The 17172-nt window shown below is 45.1% G+C and overlaps 2 protein-coding genes across 2 annotated transcripts; both read left to right on the top strand.

Annotated features, from left to right (window-relative positions):
• Positions 1-1102: 1102 nt before the first annotated feature.
• On the top strand, positions 1103-11160 carry LOC131664688 (uncharacterized). The gene is made up of 20 exons (XM_058935987.1): positions 1103-1166; positions 2159-2358; positions 2436-2640; positions 2988-3334; positions 3401-3502; positions 3583-3700; positions 4728-4860; positions 5188-5419; positions 5494-5703; positions 5797-5908; positions 6076-6286; positions 6354-6517; positions 7395-7553; positions 7951-8226; positions 8296-8527; positions 8656-8883; positions 9411-9594; positions 9752-9943; positions 10463-10680; positions 10952-11160. Exons 2-20 carry the CDS (start codon positions 2342-2344, stop codon positions 11158-11160), a joined length of 3549 nt encoding a protein of 1182 aa, XP_058791970.1. The 5' UTR covers positions 1103-1166; positions 2159-2341.
• Positions 11161-11825: 665 nt separating this feature from the next.
• Positions 11826-15325, top strand: LOC131664637 (uncharacterized). Its single transcript, XM_058935913.1, has 4 exons — positions 11826-11856; positions 13353-13926; positions 14021-14293; positions 14365-15325. Exons 2-4 carry the CDS (start codon positions 13748-13750, stop codon positions 14681-14683), a joined length of 771 nt encoding a protein of 256 aa, XP_058791896.1. The 5' UTR covers positions 11826-11856; positions 13353-13747; the 3' UTR covers positions 14684-15325.
• The last annotated feature ends 1847 nt before the right edge of the window (positions 15326-17172 follow it).

Here is a 17172-nt window from a genome sequence, read left to right as displayed (position 1 = left end):
TTTCCTCAGAACTTGTCCGCAGTCAGGCGCGCGCACCCGCTTCCAATCCTTTCTTCAACGCGAATGTCCTGATTATTTTCGGAATAGTTTAGCATCTATTTGCATGGTCTTTCATGTCAGCATAAGTACATTCATTGAAATTCGCCGTGACGTAAGCGCGTCAAATTCGCCTCGCTTCTGAATGAACGTCTGACTCGTAATATTATTACCGTGCTCGCACTCCTCGTAAAGTAAGTTAAAAGTACACGTCAATTCGACAAATCAACGGGGACCGAGAGTAATTAACCGACAACGATTTGCAACTCGCAAAAGCGTTTGGTTAAGTCTTACAGTGCCAGCCAGGCGGCCATATTGTAGCGCCGCAATTCCTAGGTAATACATCACAGCCAGAGCCGGGCTCTCTGCGAGTAAACGCTTTGATGCACATAATCTTGAGGCCGAATGCGAGCGGAATGTAGGTCAGCGTGTCCAGCCACGAAATTGCCGTGGAGTATAACCCGCAGGACTAGTGCGCAAGTGGCGGGGAGGCTATTGCTGCTGCGACCGACTTTTGCCTAATCCTCGCTGCCGCCAGCAACGACGTGACGAAACTCCACGCGACCCTCCGTCGCGTTGCTCACGACGCCTTTCAGACTAAATTACACCGGTGATGCAAGTCACTGCCAATTGCCGTTCTCACCTAGCCGTTAATACCTTTGTATTTAACGTGCGTGGTCTTTCACCGCTACGCCTGCAATTAGACTCTTTTTCTACGTATTAGGTTAGTCCGATTATTTCAACTTTTTTTTCTGGCACAGCCGTGCCGTTCGGTTATATTTATTTATTTATTTATTTATTTTTTTTTTTGTAATTCGTTGTTACGAAAGAAAAAGACCAAGTAATCCTCTTTGGAGCCGAGAAAATTCAATTAGTCGCTAAATTACGTCGAGTTTTGTGCCTCAAGTGGCGCTCCGAATTACGCCGACAAAACAGGTACTCACACTCGTGCATATTCACTCTTCTGTCAACGTCGAAATCATAGCTCTACTTTGGCAAAATGAATTTGCCGCAAAACTAACCGTATATGTTGTTCTTTGCTTCAGCAGTACCAGCAGGCAGAGGAGCAAACTTGTCGAAACAAAGTATCCACGAGCAGCGAAGCAGTAAGCGGCAAACGGGAATTCAGGGTAACTATAAAAGCCATTAACCTCTTCTAGGAGCGGCTGAACTGACTAATACGACAAACTTTGATGACGAACTGTCATTTGACGTTCTGTTCGAGCGAGAGAGCGCAATCACAAATGAAGTGTTGGATTCTTATTTTGGCGATCATCTGATTTGAAACGGAATAGCCGACCGGAAGTCTCGCCAGTGGCTTTTTTCGGACCATCGTTGCTCCTTTGCCGTTTTTTCCGTTCGAGAAGAGTGAGCTACTTACCCTCGATCGAATCGCGGGGTATTACTACCTCGAAATGAAATAAGCCGTCGAATAACTCGCCATTTCTAAAGAAGGCGTTTTTCTTTTTATTTTCGCGTTCTTCAATCGAACTTAAATCGGAGAAAATGAAATTTAAACTGAAAGCGCGGCCGTTATCGCGCAAGTTATTCCCAAAGCCATCGTAAAGCATAAGCTAACAGCTGCGGGTAATCGAATTGGAAATTGGCTCGCTTTTGTAGAGCCAAGTGCAGCAAAGTCGCCACGAAAGTCGCGAGCACGGACAATAGTGAAAGCAGCTCAGTGGCGTTGCATCGCGGTGGTAGTGCGACGTCCACTTGAAAGTCGAGTGTATACATCGGCCATCGCGCACAGTCTCGAGAGGCTCCGCGAGAGCGAGCTAAGAGTTCGAAGCGCTCGAGCAATGTTTCGGAAAAGCTCGGCTGAATTATCGATTTCATCCTAACCGACGCAATTCTCGCAAGCCATAATTGGAATTAATTTCGTTGCGGATAAATTGATCAGTTTCGTTATTAGAGGAGACGACAATTTGTTTCGATCGGGAGATTCATCGTGGCGAACTCTGACGTTGTTGTAAACTCGTTGCTCGAATTCTCAGGGAAGGGGGTTACGCTCGACTACGCGCGCAAAGTAATCGGCCGGTGCCGCTGCGCCCGACCAAACTCTGACCCGCACTACTGGCAGCGCAGAAACTTCTCCGAGTTGACTCGCGCTTCGTTGCAGATTGAAAGCTGCTGGCTGTGGCACTCACTATCACGGAAAACGTCCTTGAATACAAGGGTATCCAGCAAGTAAGCGAGCAAGTCGGGAAGCGGAGTTAGCGCGCGATTATCCAGCGAAGGCCGAGAGACGACGGCACGAGGCTTTGAGGAGACGCCATGCCTTGCATCTTCTGAGCTTGTACTAATGGATGAGCGTTCCAAGTGATCGAATTCCCATAACCTTTGACTGCGAACTAATTCGAGCTCGTTATTTATAGCTCTGTTCGTTCGCGGTTTAGTTCTCAGGCGAAGAGTTTGCCGCAGCAGCAGCGACACGGCTCGGGAAACTTGGAGTTGGGACAGCTGATGCAACACTTGCACGCCAGACAACTGAAAGCAGTCCAGTCGCCGGCCAATCCACTTGCGCTAAACACCAACGATTCGCAGAGAGTATTCCCATTTCAGTCGACTCCCAGCGGCAACCTCAAAATTATTCCCAACCAGGTTAGTTCGCGGGCTAGCGGGAGCGCCCACAGGTGCATCGTTCTCGGCTTAATCTTCTATTTGTATTTAAATTAAATTGTTAGCCGTGTATTATATGATGTCCATCAAACTACCTGAAAATTAAGTTTCACTCGGTGTCGTGGAAAACGTATATCGGCAAAACGTCGTCGGGAATCTATTGGTTGATGCTTTCGATTTCAACACAACAAATATGTAAAGTGCTTTCCCTTTGACGATCAAGCATCCAAGTCATGAGAATAATAAGTCCGATCTAATTATATCGCGAAAAGTACAACGCAAAAATCCAATCGCAAAGCTTGCGACTGCAAGCGACAGAGGTTCGTTAGGTGGTTTTCGAGTCGAAGAAGGTGAGCGTGCTGGTAGCGTCGCCGCGTCACGCGAAAGTCGACGTTAAGGCCGAGCAGCGGCTGCCGCCCAGCGTCACGGTTTCGACGCTGGAGAGGCTACAGGCACAGCTCGCGCCCAGCAGCGCCGACCGCCAGCAGCCGGAGCAGCAGCAGCAGCAGCAGCGGCCGCGCACTCAGCCCCACAGTCGAGCAGCCAAAAACAGCGGCGACGCTCGCGAAAGGCCAGCGCAAATGCTACCGAGACACGAGGCTGCCGATGCCGCTGCCAACTCTGCCAGTCAGCACGAGGCCGATGCTCGTGGCGTTAACGAGGTGGCGCTGGCGAGGTATGATGCATCTCTCGCGGGCTTTACGCTTGTCGCTTGTGTACACGGCGTCTGCTGACGTTGCAGCCTGGGTTTCACGGCCGAGCAACCCATCGACTGGCAAAACATTGCGCTGCCCGAGAAGACCGACTTGTATCGCGAGCTCCACAGGCGCATCACCACCTACACGTGTGGGAGAATCCCTTTTAATTTCCTACATTACATTCCTTCTCGAAAGCCCGCAAGCGAGACTGGTGCGCACTTTGCAGGAACGCCGACTGCATCGTCCGCATCGCGGATGACGAATTCCATTGCCATCTGCTGGTGCTGCAGAGCTACAGCACGTTCTTCGATGAGAGAAACGTGAAAGAGATCGAACTCAGTGGGGTGAGCCTTGTTGTCCTCTCTGCATCAAAAACTCGTGGCTGATGAAAAGCACTCGACGCCTAATTGATACGACGCGACAGCCCGTAAAACTTGGCGGGGATGGAAAGCAATTAATTTCAATCGACGACGAAAAGGAAGCACGGAGCGGGGGCCGCGATAAATCGGGAATTCCGGCAAAAATGAGCCATCAAGAGGCAGTAAACATTGGTGAACAAACTTACGACTGGCCGTATAACCGCGCAGAGAATCGTTCTCGGACAGCAAAGCCTGCTCCTCACGGAGGCCGCCGCCAAGCACTTCAGGCGTAGAACGGCTCCGATGAAAATAACAAAGCACACAGCTCGACCCCGATTTTCTCTTTCTCTCTCTCTCTCTCTCTCTCTCTCTCTTGGCTGTGTCAGCAGGCCGCTGCAGTAATAGGGCTGACCTTGGGGCTGGAGGGCTATATTTGACTCTCGCTCGGTTGAAATGCCGGGGCGAGACCCTCGACTTGAGAAAGGGCAGCTCTAATGATTGCCCGCGCTCCGGGCTTTCACAGACGTGCTTTCCTCTTCCTCTTCTTCCTTTTCAACTTCCACTTCGTTTTTGAGCGGACAAAAAATTGAATGCAGACCTTCTGAGAGAACCTTTTAATTTTTCGCCTCCTCTTTGCGGTCTTGCTCTGAATGACGGAGCTGTAATTATTATGTAGCGGGTGCGAGAGGTAGTAGCAAGTTTTTTTTTTCGGTTAACGCGCGGAGGGGCGACTGTCGATGCACGTAGCACTACTATTATCAGGCACCTTCTTAATGAATTTGATCACGCGACAAAACGCGCCAAGCAAAGAAACAATATGGTTTCTCTTCTTTGCGTGCGCAAGCTCGCGCAAGCCCGCGTATTTTTCTTTCAAAGCCCCGAGTAATTTCCTCGGGGAAATAAGTCGTCGCAGCGCGAGCGCGTTCGGATAGCTTATAAGTGAGTGTAGGTGTAGAGAGAGAGAGAGAGAGAGAGAGAGAGAGAGCAGTACAATCACGTGAGTAAAATGCAGAGCAGCGTGACCTCGGCAGCCTTCTCCATTATCTACGACTGGATGATAAGTCCAACGAGCGAGAGCTGTCATCTACTCAGGCGTGACAACATCCTTGAGATTTTCAGGGCTGCTCAGCATCTTGGAATCAAAGGTTCGACCCTTTCGCCTATCTTTTAGCATCTTCTGCTTTTTCCCTCTCTATTTCGCTTCGTTCTCGGGCATCTTTTGTTTCGACTCGCTTTTTACTTCTGTACTCGCGCTGATGTCTAAATGACAAAAGAAAAAGTGGAAAAATAGAACGGCATCTTCTCTTTCTTTTTTCGCGAGGCTTTGTTGCTGTTAAAAGCGAAAATGAGAATAGGCTTGAATAGCATTGTAAAAAAAAAGAGAGTAACCTTGAGAAAGTCTGTACTTTCTTCAAAGTTGAGTATATTTAAAAAAAAAGAAAAAGTAACGAAAGAATTACACGGGTGAAAAGAATTAGAGGAACAATGCTGGGCATTTATCGATAACGACGAGCTATTCTCGGAGGACACGGCATTCCTGCTATACCTGGAGGCACGAAAAGCGGGAAATACCGCGGTGATGGAGCTAATGGTCCCGAGAATCATGAAATTCTTCCTGATGCTCGTCAGCACCCGCGACTTTTTGCAGTTGACCGTCGACGAATTATGTCTGCTGCTGCGCTCCAATTACATCTGCGTCAATAGGTATTTAAAACTTGTGGCCAAACGGATAATTAACGCCGCGTACACGGCTAAACAGGCTTTTGAATGCGCCTCAGCGAAATGGAAGTTTTGATGTCCGCGGTAAGATGGCTTATGTACGATTGGGAGGGCAGAAAGCAGTACTTGCTGGAAGTTATGAAGTGTGTCAGATTTGGTCTGATCGCACCCTGGCAACTTGTCGACGTCAAACGCAACCCCGAAAATCCGGAATTCATGGAGTTAATGTCTTATCCGGAGATTCAGAAAATGGTCGACGACGGCCTTGCGTAAATATCAATATTTTGGGCAATATAACTACATAGCGTAATCCGGAAATGGCACGTTTCATATTATCATGAATTATCGAACGATATTTTTAGCTTCGTTATCATCAAGTACTGGTACGGCAATCAAACTGAAGATTATTACCACTGGATTGACCTGCTGGGATTAACGGAGCCGACGAACAGGAATTGGGCCGGTGAAGATAAGGTATTCAATTCAGAGCAGTAAACATGATACAAGAGCGTTGTAAGCAACGACTCCAAATATTTGTCGTTAATTACGTGACGTCAGCGGCATCGTTTCCCGAAAATGCTAATATGAAAATCCAGGAAAAGCTTTTATTCGTGGAAGGAAAACCTGCCTTATTTTCGTAGCACTACGTCACCTACAGAGAATTCCTTCTATACCTGGAGGAATATCAGCGGACGAAGCTTTTGGCGTTGAAAAATAAAAAGTCACATGCGAAGCCGTCGCCGCCCAGTTCACCTCCGAAAGAAAATTCTTCGCCGCAGACGACTCCACTCGTATTCAGGAAACGCACGACGAGCCATCAGAATTCTAAAGTCGCAGAGATAGCTTCGATGAGTAAGATTGAAAGGCGTTCATTCTCTGAGCTGGGCCATTTTATTAACGAGCTCGTTTCGTTCCGCAGCAGCCAATGCAAGGCCATCGAAAAACCCGACGGAAGCATCAGCTAGCAATGTGCCACCTTGCATGATGATGTCGCCAGAAATTTTGCAACAATACCTCGATAGTATGGGTAGAAACAGTAGCAAGTTGGTGAGTAAATCAACCAATGGGATTTCAAGACCCAAACACTGACACACTTTTGAAATCACACGATAATGCGTCTTGTTCTTTCTTAAATTTGCATTCTGTTGTGTGTATCGTTGATTTTTCTGTAAAAATTTGTCAATTTATAGTGAACTCGCACTGCTGCAATTTTGTAAAGCCATTAAAATGATTTTGTACAAATATAAGATATATACAGTATAACCTGATATCTCGTACGTTCATTATGACGATACCTTCATTATTTTATAATTGAAATAAATATGAATATAATGAGAAATAGTAATTAACGTCCAGACTGAAAGATACTGAATTTGCAAATTTAATAACTGAATTCTCTTTTAGCGAAAATTACAGTTTTATCTTACAGTATTTTTAAAAGAAAATCTCTCGGTATCGCTGCGTGTCTGTAAGTGGCGGCTTACATGGTAATTCTTTGAGAAAGTAATCGAGGTCAGAGTTTATGTATTACTAGAAAGAACAAACAAGTATCGAACTTACAATTTCGGCTCAAGTATTTTGCGCGGTAAGAAAACCAGGTAACAACACTTGCAACACATAAGCTCTTGCCTTGAGATTTGAAAAGAAAATTGACATACGTTAACCATTGTTTTGTCGCAGGCAGGCGAAGAGAGGGTTGGTAAACGCAGCGAGGCAGAGTTACGCACAATTTACACCCGACGAAATTGCGGCGATGACGAAGGTCCGATTACCAAGGCTGAAAGTGGACAATCGGAGAAAAATATTTGCGAGTGGGCCAATATCAAAGTATATCGCATGAATAATTTAACGTATTTGTCGGCCAGAGTTGTTCGAGTTTAAAAGTACTTTGACCGCCGTTTCGCAGCGGCGTGGAAATTCGTGTCGCGCTAAACAGGCGCCCGGAATTTCGCATTCGAAGCATTCCGCTTTGAGCAATCTGCCTACAAAATTCATGAGCATGAAGTGCGTCGAAGAAAAGCAGAAGCGACCGAGCGACTCTTCAAACTCGCAAGAGGAAGCTGCTACCACTGCTCAAGCTGTTTACCGTGGATACAAAGGGAGAACGAAAGTCGCTCAAGTTAGTTCGGCAAATATTTTAATCAGAAAGTACACAAGCAACTGCTTCAAGTTTTCATCTATACACACTCGGTTGATTCACAAAGGAAGCGTTTGTCCGAATTTCATTTTCCCCCTTTTTTCCTTCGACTCGAGCACAAAACCATCCTCTACCACATGACTTTCGGATTTTTCTCAATGCGAACTTTCTTAAAGTTGAGAACGCAAATCACGCTCGCGAGAGAAACTTGATGTTCCTTCTGCATAAAATAGCTGTTTTCTTCGCCCCTCTCTTATTCCACAAGCAAATCCGTCAATAGCCTTGCAAGTCCGCAAGAGCATAAAAACCGCAATATCCTCAAGCAAAGAAAGGAAAAATAAAAATAAAGTCTGGTTTCCTTTGTCGTGAATACGCGCAGATAAAAAGGGGAGGTTCTGAAAATACAGCGACGAGGACGAAAAGAGTCATGGATCTCTTGACTACTCCGGTCGGGCAAAGTTTGCACAAACCCCTCGAACCCATCAAATTTGCCTCCTGTCCCGCCGCCGCCGCTAGGCAGCGAAGCGAATCGCCAGCAGATAAGGAAACAGCTTTAGGTGAAACGATAGCGGTGCCCTCGGTTATTGCCGACCAAGATAGGCGACTCGATAATCGCGTCACGAAGACCTTTGTCGATCTTGAGCAGAAGACTCAAGTTAGATGAATTGCCAACAAAGCCTGCGCACCGAAGTCTTGTAATCAGCTGCGATTTCAATTTGCTTAGATGTCGGAGGATGAATCGACGGAGAACGGCAGTCTAATTAAGACAGTTATGTCGCCGGCGCACTTCTCGACCGACGATAAGAGCAGTATCACGCCGCGCGACAGTATGGACGAAGCAGCAGGTGCAGCAGCAGCAGCAGCAGCAGCATCAACAACAGCAGGCCTCACCTCGAACGTCGAAGTGCGAGCGCGAAAGAAAACGAAAGACAGCCTGCTGCAGCAATTGTCGAAGTGTAAGCCTGCCGAGAGTCGCAAAAACTGTCTCCGAGAATTCGCAGAGAATCAATTGTAGCTCGCAGCCTATTAGTCTTGACTAAGGGAAAGCCCTGTTCTGATGCGCGCGCGCGCTCGCGGCTTGCAGTCGAGCGTCGGGGAAGTTCAACCTTGCGCCGTAAGTCACGCGCGAAGGAAAAGGAAGCCGTTCTAGTTTTCGGCGGGATCGATCCGCATGACGAGCGGCAGCGGCAGCAACGGGGCGCCGAAGTACTCGCTTACCGTCGTCGTCACGGCTGGAGACTCGTCGCCGAGATGCCTCAACCGCGGCACCATCACTCGCTGGCTTACCTCGCCGGTCGCGTCTACTTGGCCGGTAAGCGAGTTAACCGATATCGACACGCTCCCCGCTGCTGCTAGCCGCTCCATTGCCTCGATCTGTTTATACCGAGCCACTTCATAGACCAGTCCAGGTCACCCGTTGTAGTTCAATTATTCCACGTTGCCGGATAATCGCGCGCGGCCAATTCGTTTACGAATGCCATTCAGATCCAAGGTTACCATAGCGCCGCGAGCGCTTCGTCTACGTATTTGGCCGATTTTAGGCTAGCGCGAGAAAACACGCACGCACGTCCTCAATTTTATTTGCAGTTTTCGATGCTCGTTTAAACGATCGTTGTTGTTATGAAGCAGTCATTACGCGCGAATTCATTAATTTATCACTGCGTAACGACGTTGGCCACCCATGAAAATCCATAAACCCATAAAAACACATAAAAACCTCGCAAATATTTATTGTCTTTGACTGAGTTCATCACATTGCTTGCGATTTACCAAAGCCGAGCGAAACAGCGATGCAGAGCACATCGCGTGATTTATCAGTGTTGACATCCGTACAAGCAGGTGGGAGTAACCCCCGCGACGACGCGATCCACAAAAGCGTTGCCTTGGGCACAGCTTGGAGCTACGATCCCCGAGCGAGAAGCTGGCGCAGCGAGGCTGACATGCTGACTTGCCGGCAAAACTTCGGGCTGGTGGCGAGCGACGGCAAAATATTCGCCATCGGCGGCCAGAGCTCCGACGGACTGTTAGTGTCGTCGGGTTTTCAAACGCTTTCCTCGCTTTCTGCCCGACGCTCGCGTGACCTTTTACTGGAACAGTAGACGACCCAAAAACGCGCGGAAACTTTTGCAATTACATCTGTGGAAAGGGCGGTGGCGTCAACTCGCGGCGGTGGCTTTCAGGGCATTGAAAACAGTCGAGGCATTCGATCCGTTGGCAGGCGAATGGACGGTGCGGCGATCGATGCGTATTGCCAGGATAGGCCCTGCCACCGTCAAATACGACGCCCGGATCTGGGTCGCCGGGGGTATGACCAATTCCAGCAGAGAGCCCATCACTCGTGACGTCGAGTGCTATAATGCCATTGCCAACGTGTGCGTATCTTTATCTCCTTTTTTTATAATTAAATAGCAGCTGTCGCGTTCACTTTGCTCTCGTGGGCAATCTTTTTACTGCGATGGCACGATCGCTTGCTCTGTTTTTCTTTCCGAAAGCACCGAAAATTTCAAATTTTAGACCTATAGCTTTCAATATTAATTTAAAAGACAGCTAGCGATCATTATTTTTAATCGGCGTATCGGCCGTATATTTTAGATTAAAAAAAAAGTTGTCAGATCAAATGAAATATTTCGCTGCGTGTTGTTTTGATTCTGATATGTCCTCGGTGAAATATGAAATCAAAGAAATTTTTCATAAAAAATGTCCTGACAGTGCGGTACTTTTACCCATATTTTTTCAAATGAACATCGTAAAATTAAAACTCGGCTTCGGGTAAAAAATCTAAGAAAACAAAGAAAAACACGTCCTGTACATTCGATGCGCGAATATTCGGTATAAAATTGAATTGCTTTGGAAAGGCTATACAGAGTTGAAACTCATGGCATTCTTAACAGATGGTACGTAATGGAGCCATTGCTATCCCCAAGGTGCTTTTCGTGTTTGCACGTAGTGGCGGATCGGCTGTTCATAATAGGCGGCGCGAGCGAGACCTGCACCAAAAGTAGCATCGAGAGCGTAGGCTACATCGACGTTTGGGACGTGAGTCGTTGCAGCTGGCAGCGATACACCCAACTACGGACTGCTCGACACGGACATGCCGTTAGCTCGATTGGTCAGCATTGTGCTGCGCTTGTGACGTTCGATTTGTTCCTTTTCAGACGCCCCCCCCGTATTCTGTATGGCTTGTTTGTTCACATTGTCGTTCGGTAGCTACATTCTTTTTCTCGTCCTCTTCTTCTTTTTTTTCGTTCATTTTGATTCAGGTTGCAAGCGTACCGATTCATTTTCACTTTTTGAAATTTGCCGTTTTCAGTAGAGCTTCAAGATTCAAAAGCTATACTCAAATTACCAATGGAAAATCAAGCTGCTGGTTTTTGACGTAGGTAATCAGCTGCTGGTGATGGGTGGCGTGACGACCAAATACACGAAAGCATTGAAAAGCGTCGAATGCTACTGCTTCGCACAGGATAACTGGACAAGAGGCATTTCCTCGTTGCCTCTTGCCATCTCCGGTCACGGAACAGTCTCTTTACCACTCACTAATATACTCGACAAGTCTTCGCAATCGAAAAATTACACCGATGGTGAATGACTTTATATATACAAAGGTTTATGTGGCGAAGACAATACTCGTATTTATTATTTTAAGCGTGTATTTTAGACTAGTATTTTCAGCGATACGGTTACTTTTGTACTCATCAGTTTATAGAGGAACAGTAAACAAATCTTAAAGGCAAAACGTGAAGATTGTTTATAATTAAATGAATTAAGCATTAATATCGCTTAGGTAAATATTAAAAGTTAGCGCGCCGTTCGTTGTAACGCTCTGCCGTGCGATGGCAGCACCTACAAGTTTGGCCATTCATCGCCATCTCTGGTTACCTTGAGTAACCTCCCAACCCAAGTCCCACGTCGCAATCAGGTAAAGTGGTAACGTTAGGACTCTGGGCATACCGGCGGCGCTCAAATGTCAAAAACAGTAACGACAGGTCTCGCTGGTTACCTGTGGCGATCGCGAAAAAGAGAGAGAGAGAGGGTACCGCCGCGGCGCGCGATCAGTGCTCCGGCCGTGCGTGCGCGCGCGATAAAAAGAAAATAGCAAGAACAACACAAGCGCGGACGGGGCAACGTAAAGCAAAGCCGTGTGCAGTGTAGTGCGTGTATAGTTGTGCAGTTCGAATGTGCCGCGGTCGTAGTTAACCTCGAAAAAAAGCTATGGCATCGGACGAACAGCAGCAGCAGGAGAAGACGACGCCGCTCGCCGAACACTCAACTCCAGCAGTAGCAGGTACGCGCTTGCTTACTCACACGTATACCTTTCAAGCGAGCAACAAGTGGTTTCAATAAGGATGCGCCTATAAGAAACTGAGAGAAAGTGTAGACGGCCTTCGGAAAAGTCGGCGACTTTTTTTGCAGGCCGGACTATTGTCCGCGTATATACGCGTTCGTATGTGTTTGTGTGTGTATGTATGCGTGCGTGTATGCGTGCGTGCGTGTCTGCGTACACCTCTTTTTTTTCCTTTCTGTTGCTTGCGTTCGCCAGGTAATGTACAGTATATATGGCAAGGATATAGTCGGGCGCGCTTGTAGGCTAAGAGCGCTCAGGTGTAGGCGCGCGAGCGGGCCGAGGAATTCGACGTGAGTCAGATAACTATGGAGAACATTCGGAAATCGGTTGGATTATACGGCGAAGCTGTCTCGTTATGCGTGCAAATTTATCTCGTTGGCATAATGCAAAATCCGAGAGGTGTAGGTCCGCTCGCTCGCTCGCTATTTTTTGGCGATCGTCGGCCGGTTCTCCAACGTATGAAAGCGATCGTGCCTCGGACAATACAGTTATTTTAATTGGCATCATCTGGTAGAAGAAAGAAGCCACAGAATTCGCGAGGTAGAATTCAACCGATCGCTTGCCAAGGCCGGAAAAATTTCGCTGTCATAACCGATGACAGTGAGAAAAACCAACTGAACATCTAAATTCCTCAGGCGCACATCGAGCTCGATAAGCTATCGTGTCTCTCGCTCGATTACCCACGGAGGAAACCTGACCCGAAAAATAAAAGAACGAGCATCGGCTTTTAGGAGACCCGTCGTAACTGTAAAGGCGTAACGCGCCAAATTTGCATGCTATATCTTTCTAAGCCTTTGCGAAATAAAAAAGAAGGGAGGATTGCCAATGTCGCTTGATCGTTCTCTGCACACACGCGCGCGCTTACTTTTATTTATATGAGACCGGGCAGGTGGAGTCTGATTTATCTAGACGATTGACAATGATAAGATACTGTCCGTTTGTCTTTCCCTCCTCGATCGTCACGCTCAAGTTGTCGTCACAATAATAAACCGCTTTGGCCGTAGTTTTGTAATGATGAATTTTGTTTATTATAGCTTTTTTACGCGCTATGGTGCAGTTAATCTTGAAGCTTATATATAAAGGCCGACGAATCTAAATAAAATACGACGAATATTTTTTCGATCGGATTGCGGTACATTTTAATATCGGCTTTGAATTTATATAGATAACTATTTTCGTTGTAGAATCGTAACTAATTTATTTTTATTAAAGTCGTCGTTGTAGTTGTAAAGTAAAAGGACCAAACAATATTAATAATATTGTATTCTAATAGTGATATCAATCGCATATCATGTTATTTATTATTGATTACTTTGCAAAATAAAATTTTCAGTCTGCCAATTTCCTTTCGACGCGAGTGTGTTTATTATAAACTATGAGACCCGTCGAACTGTCAAATTTGACCTTTCCCACTGCATGTTCACCTGTTTTCCCAGTTAAGTGAAGCAATGACAGGTGGCGCTGAGTGATGTTGTTATGCACCGCCCACTGACATTCACGAGGCACGCTTGGCCACGCCAGCCGCCAGGTCATGCTAAGTCAAATCAAACAACGCCATTCAACGTCGAGCCAAGGTAGAGACAAGAGCGTTTGCCTCATCTTGTGTTACTTGTCAGATTTCACGAAGCTTACTGAAATAAACACTCTTGCCGCGAATAGTTGGTTTTTTTCAAATATTTTTCATAAATTACTACAAGTCTCAGTAATAATGAAAGTGAAAGAATGAACTGACTGTCTTTACAGACTTTTTATTCAGTGTGAGCGGTTGCTGAGAGATAAACTGAATTGATAGGTTATGTTTATGTGAACTGTTTGTTTATATATTAGTAAAATGTCAACTCCGTTTTTGGCAGAAGATAGTCATCTTTCGCTGATAGCTCCAAGCTTATCGCGAAGAATTAATAATTTGAGCAAAACAGCTAACAAGTTTGATCATGTTATGACATTTTTTGTCACTGTAATGTCAGAATTTGGATACAAAGCAGCTTGCTTATACAACGAAAGAGCTGAGTAAGTGTTATTATCATGTCACAATCTATCACCATTTCTAGCTTAATTTTTTATTTTACATATTTTAACTGGCGTTTCATTCTCTATATTATAGATCCTGGTCTGATGATTTTTCATTGGTGTGGAACTCTTGGAAATCACCAAGAAATAAGTTCTATGAGATTAAATTTATATTAGGTCATAGAAAACAAGCTCAGTGCAAACTTATTGGTATCCCTATGGGAGACTGGATTATTTTAAATCTAATGGCAAGAGGTGCAAGTAAAAAGTGTAATACAAGGTCAATGACGGTTCATGTTGACAAGCATATTAACTTGTGCCTTAAAGAGCTTGGAAAATTCTGGCACATGAAAGAATTAGGTCTAAAGTATGTTTCAGTACAGAATGATATTCATCAGTTAAAATATTGTATTATTTATCACTTGTTTACTTTTGCAGTTTTAAAAATAAGCTGTTAGCACCTTTACATGGCGAAATGATGATGGAAATTGGTGTGGCTGGTCCATGTCTTCTAGGACTTCCTCTTGAAATCAAGTTTCTCATTGCTGACATGTTAGACAAGCAAAGTCGGTCAAGTTTAGCACAAATATGCCCTCAAATTATTAAGGTTGATAGGAGTAGCACAGTTGGTTCAACTGTTGAACCAACTGTGACACTCCTACCAACTAGACGGCTATTATCAAGACCAAAACCAAGACCACGGTTAATGGAAGCATTGAGAAGATCTCGAAAACGACCTGCTAGTATATTTAACTAAATATCTCAATTGTTCAATATTTGTTTTAAGCAATTGATCACATTTAGTCTTACACGTGATTATGTTCTGTGTTTTTTGATTGTTACATCAATTGATATTGATGAATAATAGTACATTACCTAACTAGTCCGGAAAAATAGATTCTTTTCTAGTGTGAGGTTTATGCCCAAGCGAATCGAAGGTGGAAAGGCATACAAAACAAGAATTTCTTTGTCAAATATGTTAGGTACAGTATTTTTTAAAATGACGTATGGAAAGGGTGAATTTGGGTGTATGCTTTGTGCCGAGTATGCCGCAAAATCATACTTTCGGAACGACATGTTGAAAAATATTTAAAAATTAATATACAACGTAAATGAAATGCAAAGACCCGTAAATGCTAATTTTGATATATTCAATAATGATGAAGTGTATAAAGTAATAGTATATAGTAATCATAAGTTATAAATTTTTATACAATCTTTATTCAAATTTATCTTGATGATAAATATTGTACAAATATCAGATATTTCTTATAAAAGTAAAACAATTGAAATGACATTATTTTTATAAAGTGATATGTTTATAGATAATAATAGTGTAAATATAACGTTCCTAGCTTATATTTGTATGAGTGAAACATGCGAAATAAAGAAATGTCATTCGCAATAACAGAAAAAACTGTCGCTATTATTCTGCGTTACCTTGCTGACCATTACATTTTTATTACAAATTGAACATTACTTTAATTATAGTTTTCACTTTACCCTTTCAGATCAGCCAGAAGATATTCGAAATGATGAAACTAACGATGACAGTATTTTAGAAGAGCTCGATAAAGCGCTCAGCAATGGCGATATCGGTGAGTGCATTAAATTTTAAAGAATGTACTAAAACTTTTTACAAATTCATAGTATTACGCAATCATTCGTAAATAAAATAAAAATATAATATAAAAATAAATGAAACAATAATTCGTAAATAAAAGAATAAAACTTTTTTTTTGGCAACGCGTACTTGAATAAACTTCGCAAGATTTATTTGTATTTCCGCAAAATAAAGCACATTGGCATTATTTACATTGTAAGCAAATTACCCGAGGAAAGTCGTTCGTTTAATAATTTTGAAATAAAAACACGAGTATTAAGATAAAAGCGAGAAATGCAAGGAAAGCAGTGGAAATTCGTCGGCTAGGAAGTATTGAATTTTGGCTGAGGACTTGCTGCAGCAGCACTATCCTAAGTGGATCGTAAATTAACGTGCTCTCGGCAGACTCGCACTTGCGCATCCCTACGACCTTAGTCGAGACCGAGAAAACAGGGCTGCTCATTGTGCGTGAGCATTTCTTCGGATGTTCTTTTCGGATTTCAGAGGGTAATACTAGCAACGAGGACCAGCTGTAACAGCGCTGGAACTCTAATAAATTGCGATCGTGAGTGATGGCTCGACTTGTTTGCATTTGGGGATAATAAATTAACAGTTGTCGGAACGCTACGGGCCGAGTCCATCGCCGGGCAATTAAGGCGTGGCGGGATGATTGATTGCCAAGTGGAGAATACCTATTGCTATTGTAGCGTTGTACCGGCTTCTGTCTAAGCTCCGCTGTCCGGCTGATCTAAGCTTTACAACTACAGTATGAGTTTATGTTTTTACGGCAAGCCGTGGGATGGTGCTTTAATGCTCCCGAAGCACACCTCGGCACTCGACAGCTGCTGCCGAGAGAGCGAAAAGTGAAAGTGCATCGGAACAATGAGAGAAAGAGAGAGAGAGAGAGAGAGAGAGAGAGAGGGAGAGAGAGAGAGAGCGGGAGCGTGCAATTATGAGATTTGTCATTTCTTCACCGTGCTAATATCATCACTCTGTCCCGTCGAACCGTCTCCCGGCGCGTGGATAATCGCTCTGTCTTGACTGATCGGATCAAAGCGGCGCGCCTAAAGACGAGCCCTTTTCATCGGCATCGGCTGATGGGATCTCCCGCACTTACCCTCGCCCACGGTTCCGATAGACTATCTCTCAGTAGAAACTGGGTCGCGCTGGATTTTCGGGTGCGTGCGTTCCACGGGCTCGCCGCGTACGATTCATTGACTCAATGATCATTTAACGAGTTCGCGCGCAGAACCTTTGACAAAATTACATTCAAAGCTCAGGGCTCAATTTACACGAGATGACTAATTAGGCAATCTTGCGCATCAGAAGCAAGCGCGCTACTTAGCAACGTTACGGCGCTGCTAAGCAGTCCAATTGGAAAGTTCACCGTTCAATCAGGCGCTGCTAGATATCGCCAGGGAGAAAAAGGCGACAACTATCCGGGGAAACTATCTTTATTTTTAAGTACGGTACGCAAGCGGCGACAAGTCATTAGCGGTGGCGGACACGTCCAAATAGCACAGCAGCAGCGACGATGGAGAAGCGGGTCAGCGGACTTGCAACACCTAGCTGGGGATAGGTACAGCGGGTTGAAAGCAATTCACTCGTGGCCGCGAATGAGGGAGAGAGAGAGAGAGACTGGT

This window comes from Phymastichus coffea, unplaced genomic scaffold (assembly GCF_024137745.1).
Source record: "Phymastichus coffea isolate CEN01 unplaced genomic scaffold, Cenicafe_Pcof_1.1 PCOF00044, whole genome shotgun sequence".
NCBI classification, from domain to species: domain Eukaryota; kingdom Metazoa; phylum Arthropoda; class Insecta; order Hymenoptera; family Eulophidae; genus Phymastichus; species Phymastichus coffea.
This window is presented reverse-complemented; position numbering and strand designations above follow the sequence as displayed.